Here is an 11,950-nt window from a genome sequence, read left to right on the forward strand (position 1 = left end):
AAGATTACAATGAAGTCTATGCCTACATTAAACTGTTAAAGGTAAAAGGGGGGAATCTATTGTTTACTAAATATTGAAATTTCTATTGTTCTAAATGAGTGATGGCATAAAAATATAAAATAAGTGCTATTTATTAATGTTAAGTGGAAGAAGGCTTATTTATAAGCATAAAATATTGTGTCTTTGATTTTCATCTGTCAGACTTCTGGAATGTTTGACCTGTGGTCTGTGCTCACATCCTTTGACTTGAGTTGTTTCATCTGTAAAATTGTCTAGCCATGAGCAGCTCTAATAAAGAAATATAAATACAGGTTACTTCTGCAATCAGTTCTTCTCAATTATGAATTTTTATATGATTTTTATTCTCCTCTTCAACTCTGTTCTTAAAGAAAAGTGCCAATCCTATTTTAAAATAGCCAGTGCTGGAAAATGGAGTCAATCAATTACAGAGAATATCAGATGTTTCAGAACATCATTTAAGAATGAAATGTAGATACCATTGACAGGAAATTACTGAAGAGAGGATTTCTAAGATTCTTCAAGGGGAAAAAAAAACCTGTTTGACTGTTCTTAGCTATATTAAAGGCCGAGTTTGTGAAAACAAGAATGGTGCTAATCCATTCTTTGTGGCATCTTCACTTAATGAAGAGAGAAACTACCATGAGACCTTTCCATGCAAGGTTTTATTGTTGTTAGAGAACAAGAAGGACAAGCTCAAGTCTTGAATAAAACAAACACATTAGAATCATCCAATCGGCTTCTAGTGATGTACTAAATGTCATTTTTTTTTCACATACAAATTCCTTCTTCTGTCTTCCCTTCCACCATTAAACTAGGTATACAGATTTGTGTATAGCTGTGGACAAAGTGGATCTTTTATGAGTTTGAAATTAATGCAGAAATACATCTTTGTCTATGTCCCATCAGTAACCATAGTGCAGTTCTTGGAGCTACTCACATATGTCTCCAAAGAACTTACAATCACCAGGGACTGGGAAAAGCTGGGGAAGAAAGGGTTCCTGTGTTATTAGGAAAGGGCGATCTGAAATCTTGTTATATTAAATGTATATAATAAACATACATATGGTATGTGTGCCATGTACATATGTAATAAGAAAAACATGATGAGTATTTAGTTAATGCTAATAAAAGCATTAAATATTAAATTATTAAATATTAAAGGACTACCATGAATGGGTATTTGAAAAAAAAAACCTGCTTTCAAAATTACTGACTTGCCCCTACTTGAAACCCTGTGGGAACTTACGACATCTTAGTCTACAGAATCAAGAAGTGTGTCTTAAACATCTGTCTGGAAATCCACATCACTGAGAAAACACTTTTCTTTTAATCATTCTTCTCATGGCTTCTTTGGCCTCTCTGTTTCTCATGCTATATATCAAGAGATTCAGTACTGGCAGCAAAAGTGTGTAAAACACAGATATGATCTTTTCTATATCCCGTGGGAAGCTTGAGCTGGTTCCCATGTAAGTGGATATTACTGTTCCGTAGAAGAGCATTACTACCGTCAGGTGGGAGGCACATGTAGATAAAGCCCTATAACTTCCCCTGGCAGAATGTATTTTCAGGACAGTAATAAGAATCCCTAGGTAGGAGCTAATTACTATCAAAAATGTAATTACAGATGTAGCCCCAGAAAGAACAATGAATAAAATCTCACTGTGGCGGGTATCAGAGCAGGAGAGCTGAAAGAGCAATGGAATGTCACAGAAATAGTGGTCAATGGCATTGGGCCCACAGAAATTTAGCTTGAGAAGGCTCCTCAAGTGGGTGAGTGAGTTGGCACAGCCTAGCAGGTAAGAGGCAGACACCAGATAGATGCAAAACGTGGGGGTCATGAGACCTCTGTAGTGAAGCGGACTGCTGATGGCAAGATACCTATCATAGGCCATTGCAGCCAGGAGGAAGCATTCTGCAGTCAGAAACAGGTTGACAAAGGAATACTGTAGGAGGCAACCATGGTACGAAATCGTTTTTTGACCCGACAAGTAGTTTATCAGCATTTTGGGAATAAAGACCGATGAATAGCAGAAATCCAAGAAAGCCAAATGGCTAAGGAAAAAGTACTTGGGGGAATGAAGCTGGGCAGTAGCTAAAATTATTAAGATAATCCACAAGTTGCCTGCAACAGTAATGACATAGAGAAAGAAGAACAGCACAGAGAGTAGAGTATTCAGTGCAGGATCGTCCGTTAGTCCTAGGAGGATAAATTCAGTCGTCACACTCAAATTTCTGTCAGCCATTGATATGATTCCTTTATGGGGGATCTGTAAAGAACCAGAGGAAAAAAATAGATGACCAGAGGGCACAGTTCATAATCATGAAATCATCCTATTCACATCTTTTAAGAATGTCAAAATATTCATCATCAGCTATAATAATTCAAATTACATTAAAATTAGCTGAGTATAAGTTAGCTTTTAAAAACATTAAATTGACTCTCATCAAGGAATTGAAATTAGCATTACGTGTCATAAGAAGGAAGACGTAGGGAAAGTGCAGTACTCTTTGGAAGACAGAGTAAGAATCAGGTCTTTAATTTTTTTTTCCCAGTAGAGAGTTCAGTCGATGGGTAATGGGTAACAGAATATTCTAAATTTCCAGAATGAGAAAGATGAGCTTCACCTCCCAAGGGTTAATAACTACTGTGGATGAATAAAAAAGCAAGCAAACAAAAGTTTTATCAAAATTAACCATGTAAGTTAGGACATCTAAAAACTGTTCTCTATCACATAAGTTAAAAAGTAAAATACAATATGGGTGTATTAAATATAATGTGCATACATACATATTTCATAAATATAAGTAAGCATATACAATAACATCTAATTAACATAAAGTGACTAATAGCGAAAAATGAGACTGTTGCCTTTTCATTTATTATGAAAAAAGATAATATCATAATGAGATGAATTTCCTTCAATTAACTGTGTTTCATCTTATACAATATTGAGACAGTAAATAGCCCTTCTCAGACTTTTTGCAATGTTCATTCTTCAGTGTGGATTAGCCAAAGTCAGACATTTCTCACAATGTTTTGACTATTTTCTTTTGTCTTTTAATCCCTGAAGTCAAGGAGACAGATCTATTTTAGAAAGAATTTATATTCCTCTTACCCATTTGATGACCTATAGATCTCACTTTTAATTCACAAGAGTTACAAAAATGCACTAATTTGATTTCAATATATAAAAATCAAATAAATAATGTCATTTGTTGATTTGTAACATATTTAATAACTGAGAAATTGATGATTATAGGAGGCTTTTAATGTACAAGTGTTTAGAATATATAATATGCCGGGGCACAAGAGTTTTCAGTAAGAAAATTTAGAGAACATGTCACATAAATATGATAGAAAATGTCATTTTAACTGAACATTCATAAATATGATTTTTCACAATTGTTGTAACTTAATTACCTGAAAGACATTTCCCTGACATTTCTGATAAGTTAAATGTAGGGGCTCAAATTCTCTCCAGCTATTTAAAACAAGGCAAATATTGCAAATTAGCATTGACTTTCTATGCTTCACTGACGATTCTACGAATTAAATGATGGTTTGTTTCCTATCAGAGTACTCAGATTTTTGTAATGAAGTAGATCTACCTACAAAGTTATCTCAATTGGAAGTTGTTCATACAATCTAGAAACATCTGGAAAAATTGTCACACCTAACATAGGGTGCCAAAATATTTCTTACAGATATATGACTAATAAACACAGAAAATAAAGGAAAATAAAGACAAATTAAGTTTGTTCTGAGAAACTTCACAATGGCATTTTGGATTAATCTATTTTAAAATAGCTATTGGTTTAATAATAGTTCTTAGCATTTTCCCTTAATGAGTTTTACTTTAAGAAAACTGAATTTATGATATTTCCTTTGTCTTATTAAATTCAGTGATTTTTAGCTGATATTTTAATTTATCTAATAGTAATATTTTGTCTAGATTGTTTTCTCTTTTGCTTAAAATAAGTTATATTTCAGTAAATTTTTATCTGAGTCTAAAACTTATTTCGGCTAATGAAGGAAAAGTTTAGTTTATTGTTCCTTTACTCAGTGTAACAAACATCAACTGTTTACAGGAATCCTTTAGATTTTCAAAGATGTCTTCAACTACTTTCTCTTTTTAATTTGCAAAAAGTAAAGCTATACAGCATGAAACACAACTACTTGATGAAATGTAGAACATGCCTACCGTTTGGATGGGGAGTGACAATTGACTGTTGCATTTTCTTGACTCTGTTTCCTGAACTCATAATCAGAAGGACTAGAGTTGTGTGACCTTAAATAAGGTTATTTTTATGTGTTGGGGATATTGCTCATTTTGTAAACCTGTGTAGATACTAATAAAAGAAGCACTGTAATAAACAAGCAGGACACTTACCTGGCGTGAAGAAACAAAATAGTGCTGTTTCTAAATTTCCTTACCATTGAGTTTATATTTGGCTTTTTCTCTTTGGAGGATAGAATCCCCAGAGCACTGCAAACACTGGGATTCATTAAAAAAATGTTTTAGGTAGCCCTGAGGAAGTTAAGGACTTTGCTATGTTTCCAAAGAATGTGACAGTACAAAGAAAAGCAGTAAAAAATATTTTCTGTTTTGAAATTATAGTATATTCATCAATTTTATTTGTACATATTACACATATATATATATTCAATGTGAAAGCACAGAAGACATGAATATTATTTAATTTGAAGTGTGTCTGTGTAGTTATGTTCCTCTGTCTATTTTCATATATTTGGTACTGTGGATATTGGTAATATAGCTAATTAGGACACTTAATCAACATTTTTTACATTAGAATACTGATTAGCCTGTATAATTGAATAATATAATAAAAATATTTTAAAACTCATTGCAAGCTCAAATAATATTATAAATACTATTAATTGAAAAATCATGTGCATAAATAAGTCACTAGCATAAGTCCTTCAAAACCCAAATAAATAAATAAAGCAACTGTTTCCAAAGTGTCAGTAAACTTAGAATAATATCTTCAATATTTATAATAATTTAAATACACCAATATAAGGTGAATAATATAATCAGTTTTGCTAAAATGATTATTTTTCTTTCAGGTAGGAGGTCAAAAAATATTTCTATTTACTAAATGCTTGTTATGCTATTGGCACTCCTGATAGGGTCTTTAATCAACATAATATCATTTCATAATATTGTTTATTTATGGATTTAAATTGCATTATTTCTTCCTTCTCTTTCCTTACTTCAAAAACTTTGTATATACCCTACCCTCCACTCCTTCAAATTCGTGGCCTCTTTTCCCTCAGTGGTAATTGCTTGCATATGTAATTTTTTACATACATACATATTTGCAAATATAACCTGATGAGTTTATATAATTTTACCTGTATGTCTTCAAGGCTGATCATTTAGCACTGGACAACTGACTGATGTGCTCCTCCCTTGGAAACAGCATGTCTTGGAAGAGCACATCGCCCTCTCCAAGCTTTTTTCAATGTTTGTATCCCTTTGGATTTGAGACATCAATGGCATTTCTACAGCCAGTATGGCATTTCCATTATTATTATCCTTGTTCAGTTCATGTTTAAGCAGTCATGGTATGTTGTTGCAGGTCACTTGTTCGTTTCCCACTGCTCAGCTCAGAAATAAGCCTTTAGGTTTTACGTAGATGTACCTAGCACACTTTGGTGCACCAATTTGTTGTAAGGAAGTTGCTTGCTTGTTCCTGGCTGGTCAGCTCCAAAATACCACACCAAAACTGTATTAATTAAGTAACTGCTTGGCCCATTAGCTCTGGATTCTTATTGACTAACTCTTACACATTAATTTAACCCATATCTATTAAACCATATAGGAACCTCTATTCCTCTCTTTTTCCCTATTAGATCAATTGCATCTTGATTTTCATCTTTACCATCCTCCCATAAAAAAAATGACTTCATATAATTTACATCACAGATGACCCCAAATTATTAGAGAGATTGTCTAAATTTTCATATAGAAATTATTAGGTATCAGATTTAACACATAAAATTTATAGGAATTAAGAGTAAGAATATATTTATACTATACTTCAAAAATAAGTGTAAGTTCTAATATAAAAATATATTATTAAATTTAAAGACGTCAATGTTTAATTCAGGCAAAGGCATATTTGTTTTTATTTGGTTTTGAGAAACAATGTCTCCTGTAACCAAGATGACCTAGAATGTAGAATGCATCTAAAGCAAACCTTAAATGTTGACACAATCTACTTTTACTTCCTGCTAATGACTCACATCCTTCATCATAAACTGCTTCCTGAATGTTTGGGAGATTTTTAACTTACTCACTTGCTTTCAGAAATCCTTCAACACAGAGGAATTTCAACACTGAGCTCTTCCTCTATGTCAAATTTCACATATGAAAGTGGGACCCAACCCCATGGATAGGAGATACTTATATCACTCCCACAGAGGCAAATGTGATCTGCAAACAAGTTATTTTTCAAAACAGTTCTAAATGAAATTTTCTATAAGATTTTATTCAAATATTTCCTTTCTACTTCTCGTAGATTTCCCCTAAATACCCAAACTCATGTTCTCTCTATCACATAATCCCCCAATCCAAAAAGTAGATAAAAAAAATCAAAAATAAAAGAAAACACAAAAACAAACAAACAAAACAATAAAAACATTGAGACAAAAATATACCCAAATAAATAAAAATCTTATAAAATAATTATTTTGTGATTTGTTAAAAAGTATCCATCTCTGGAGTGTGGTTGAGATATTCAGTGACACTTTATTGGAGAATAATTATTTTCTCTTTGCCAGCATGGATTAATTACAAGTATTATCTTGAATGGAGGAGGAATATTCAAGGTATTTTAAGGATGCACATTTACTTTAAAGTACTATTATAAATTTCCAAGGAAAAAAATTTAAAAAATTAAAGTGCCTAAATTCTTGTAAGACAACATTTTGGTATTGGACTGTTATTTATATTGCTCAAAAAATGAATAAGCTGAGATGTATCTTAAATTTTATTTTTTTTCATTTATGGTATCCCTTCATGGTATCTATGAATATCTATATTTTACACACACACATATATGTCAGAAATAACATATTTACATGAATTTCAGTTCGTATGAAGGAATAAAAATATTGTCAATTATATCATATAAATATCCTAGGTCAGAGCCTAGGGTTTATGTTAAACAACAAAATATGACCCATGCATTTACAGTATATTATTTAGTGAGTTTTTAGCACTGTATAACAATGTTCAACTTAAAGCAATACTATAATTCAGTTATTTTAACTTTTATTGAATTTTTATAAACACTATTACTTAAATCAATATCTTCTGCATCCTTGTCTTAAATCAACAAGATAAAGGTTTCATCTCCATCACCCTTTTCACAGCATCCTTCACTTCCTTGTTCCTTAAACTGTAAATCAGTGGGTTCAACATGGGAATCACCAGGGTGTAAAATACAGAAACCACCTTCTCTTGTTCTAAGGAGTACTGGGAGCTTGGCTGAATATAACTGAAGCTGATGGAACCATAGAACAAAGTCACAGCCGTCAGATGGGAAGCACAGGTGGAGAATGCTTTGTGTCTGCCTGCTGCAGAGCGGATCCTCAGGATAGCAGCAACAATGAAGATGTAGGAGATCGTCACAGTCAAGAAGGTTATCATTGCAATGACTCCAGAGAAGATCAAAAGCAACAATTCATTAATGAAGGTGTCGGAACAAGACAGCTTCAGCAGGGGAGGAAGGTCACAGAAGAAGTGACTGATGATATTTGGCCCACAGAAAGACAGTTTCATTAAGCCAATTGTATGTGTAAGTGAATTAATTAAACCTCCTGTGCATGAGCCCAAAACCAGCCCAACGCAAACCATTTTAGTCATGGACACGGTATATAGTAATGGGTTCACAATGGCTACATAGCGGTCATAAGCCATTGCAGCCAGCAAAATTCCCTCTGTGGTAAGCAGTGATACAAATAAAAAATACTGCAGGATGCATGCAGAGAATGAGATGGTCTCTCTTTCAGCAAAGAAGTTCAGCAGCATTTTGGGGGCAAATACTGAAGAATACCATGCATCCACAAATGACAAACAGCTAAGAAAGTAATACATGGGCGTGTGGAGTTTAGGTGTTATGTAGATCAGAAAGAACATACCTACATTCCCTAACAAAGAGATGGCATAGATCAACAGGAACAATATGAAGAGGAACACCTTGAGTTCATCACGATCTGTCAATCCCAAAAGGATAAATTCAGTGACAAAAGTAAAGTTGACATCACCCATGAACTTGTGTGTCTTGGTACCTGTTAATGATGGACTCAGATAAATGGACCGTATCAGCAGAATATCAATATCTTAGGAGTTCCAAACTAGACATTATCTGTAATATAGAATTCTCCCCTCTGGTACCCCTGCTTCTATAAACACTAAATAATTTAATAAAACGTTCATTTCTGGATGCTCTGTTTTGTTGATTTTTGGTACTATTGTCCATGATTAGATAAAGAAAATGCTGGATTCTTAGGCAAATATATATTAAATTGCAATTCTTACATTTCACATAAAACTAAACAGAAGTCTTGCTAATGACCATAAAAAATCTTATTTATAAAGCATAAGAACTTATGCTGGAAATATAATCTTTGTCTCCATTTTCATATTCCTCTTTTATCATTTAATCAACATTAATAGCAGCAATGCAAAAATATATAAACATATAATCCATGTTAAAAACCTGAGATAATTTAGGCAGAATGAATCTCAGTGGTACAGCATTGCCTTTTGTGATTATGAACCAGCATATACACTAGTGTAATACTGATAATTATATTTACTTTATGCCTTCAAATTTGGTCTTACTCTCCAAGTGGGTGTGAGTGTGTGTGTATGTGTGTGTGTGCACATGTTAGCAGTTGTGTATGTGTGTATGTCTGTGTGTTGGCATGTGCATTGAACGCAAGGACTTGTGCATGATATTTAAGTCTTCTGCACATTGCCTGTGCCTGTTCGTTTTCTTTTTAACTGTGTCAATAAGCAGAGGCCAGGCACTCAACTCTTACACTTACTCTGTGACTCAGGACTCTGAGGTTTACTGGCTTCCATAGTCTATATAAAAATAGATGCCTTAAAAATATAACAGATATTTAAAATATTAATACAACTCTTTGCAAATTGTATTTTGCTTTCTTGGTGCAACCCAATCTTTAAAGTAGGCAATGTCTGTTATTTCACTGTTTCCCTTGAACTCAATTTTTTCTTTACATAAGTGTTACAAATAAAAAAAAATATAAAACACATACTAACTGCTTATTATGAGAAATATTTTTGTTTTGTTTTACTTATACTGTTGTGATCTTGCTTCCTATCTGGAGAACCATGTACAATTTAGAGTTTAAATGAACATGCCTGTTTGACTTATTCTAAATCACATTCCAAACTATTGATCCCCAAGAAGAACATTGTGTAACTAACTTTTTTAAATGTCTTAAAATTCTACTCAATGATGATTTTATTTACTATTATTTATTATTATTTATATTTTATCATATTATTTGTAACTTATTATTGTAATATTTATTATTAATTATTCTGCAGCATCCATGGCATAAGTGCCCTTTTTTAATACACTTGATTCAGTTATTTCAAAACACAGTACCAGTTCAATTTATTTATATCTTCCTTTTCTTGTTTATTTTGGAAATGACAAAACTATAAAAAAGTGAAGGATGCAAAGATATCATTGTCACAGCTGGAGACCAACCCATCTGATGTCATCAATACCTTCTGGAGCACAGGACATGACTCAGTGATTCAGTAAACTTCCCTGAATCTTAGTATTTCTGAAAACTAGACAACTGACAGCATTGTCTAAAGAGTAATATTGAACAATGATGTCATTATGTGTTTGTAGTAATATGAGCGGCAGGGTTGCGTCCCCAACACCCCAGCTGCCTGCACGGTTAGCTTATGCCCAAAATAACAACACACAAACTGTATTCATTTAAACACTGCTTGGCCCATTTCTATCTAGCCTCTTCTAGGCTAACTCTCGCACCTGGACTAGCCCATTTCTTATCATCTGTATAGCACTGGTCTTACCGGAAAGATTCTAGCCTAAGTCCATCCTGGGTCGGAGCTTCATAGCGTGCATCTTCCCTGGAGCAGGTAGCATGGCGTCTCTCTGAGGCGTCTGCTCTGGAGAGGAGAGCTGTGGAGTCTGATCTCACTTCCTTTTCCTCCCAGCGTTCTGTTCTGTTTTACTCCACCTACCTATGTTCTAACCAATAAAATGGGCCAAGGCAGTTCCTTTATTAGCCAATTACCTTCCTCCATCATGTGTTCATTTGGGATTCTTTTCACTTATACTGTAATTAAAACTTAGAAAAAGAACCACAGTTCATAGTTATTAAATAATTTAAAGAAGAAAATATCTTATCTATATTATTATATTTGTTTTTTTTGGTTTTGTTTTTAGAGACAGGGCTTTGGTTCATATAATTATATTTAAGTGATAGACATAAGAATCTATTTTTACATTAGTATCTATTTTAAACTATAATTCTTATTTTATGATGTAAGTGACCTAACACACATTTGACTTAATATATTTTTGAGTGTGTGTTTGTGTGTGTGTATAAGTATTGAAGCATTGTAAATATTATTTGATGTTCATGTAGAAAAAGAAATGTACTTAAAACAAAAAAGGAGATAAGTGAATTTCAACTAGTCTTCCTTCTGTAATTTGGTGACTCAATCAGAATAAAATCTTAACGTTGAATTTAATCATTAAGACAGTAGGTAATTATATGATAGTTTATTTAATAATTAAATAAATGAAATTAGCTTACAAGTAAAAGAAAAAATATCCAACATCACAGCCCCTCTAAGGACCTAGTGGCCATCTTTGTACCATGTTTTCTCTAACATTCTTGCAAACAGAATTTAAAACACAACACTGAAGGTTCTTACTTTTAAAATGATGGGCAAATTCAGCAAATGACAAAAGTTGGAGGTAGCACTGGAGAAACTGAAGTCTATCCTTACATTTAGGAGACTCAAATTCACAAAAACCTTGAAAAGAGAATATGAGTGAGGTTATTAAAATCATGACGGAAGACAAGTTAAGATAAGATGGGCTGTCTGTTATATATATATATATGCCTTGGTTCAAATAAAACCTTCCCTGGAGTCAAACTCTGAAGGCTGTAATACACGTTTTACTAACAGTATCTCTGTGTTTCTCCAGGGATTTAAGAGGCTCATAGGAACTTAATGGCTCCCCAAAGGCATTCCATTTCCTGAATATTTTAATGAAAAAAGTATAGTCAAAAAGTAGACCATATAATTTAGAAAAACATAGCAACAAAAACAACACATATCTTTTCTTAGTACTTGACCATGCTTTCTAGAACAAGAGACTTTGATTTAAGTCACAAACAGAAAACAAGCAAATGAAGAGAAATACCAGTGGATCCTATGTTGTGAAAAACAGAATGGGAAACAACAAAATCCATTTTTGTCTTAATGACATCGGATAACAAAAATCACATCAAGTAAAATCAACGCCACACCTTTAGTTGCTCAATGCTTTCTTTATCTATTGTGTATCAGCTTGTGCAGAAATTACCAGTCATTTACTTCACCTTAGAGCATGTCTGCATGGAAATTTGTAGGAGTGTTTTAAGCTGCTCTCTACACATATGTTTAAGTAAGAATTATTCTCAAATTTCAAAGCAACAGATAATTTCCTCTAAAGCATATGCCTTGATTTTCTAAAATAAAAACTAGTCCTGTGAGGTTTCTCATTCCTATAATCCCCAAAGCAGGCATTAGGGATGTTGAGACAGAGAGATCCCCATTGTTCTCGAATACTTTAGGATACTACTTAGTTCCAAGATCACCTGACCTGTAGA

At 33.2% G+C, this 11,950-nt stretch overlaps 2 protein-coding genes across 2 annotated transcripts; both read right to left on the minus strand.

Moving 5' to 3' along the window:
* Window positions 1–1,325: 1,325 nt before the first annotated feature.
* LOC142842681 (olfactory receptor 5J3-like) lies at window positions 1,326–2,264 on the minus strand. Its single transcript, XM_075959375.1, has one exon. It carries the CDS (start codon window positions 2,262–2,264, stop codon window positions 1,326–1,328), a length of 939 nt encoding a protein of 312 aa, XP_075815490.1.
* Window positions 2,265–7,382: 5,118 nt separating this feature from the next.
* On the minus strand, window positions 7,383–8,321 carry LOC142842682 (olfactory receptor 5J3-like). Its single transcript, XM_075959376.1, has one exon. It carries the CDS (start codon window positions 8,319–8,321, stop codon window positions 7,383–7,385), a length of 939 nt encoding a protein of 312 aa, XP_075815491.1.
* Window positions 8,322–11,950: the final 3,629 nt, after the last annotated feature.

This window comes from Microtus pennsylvanicus, chromosome 1 (genome assembly GCF_037038515.1).
Source record: "Microtus pennsylvanicus isolate mMicPen1 chromosome 1, mMicPen1.hap1, whole genome shotgun sequence".
Classification (NCBI taxonomy): domain Eukaryota; kingdom Metazoa; phylum Chordata; class Mammalia; order Rodentia; family Cricetidae; genus Microtus; species Microtus pennsylvanicus.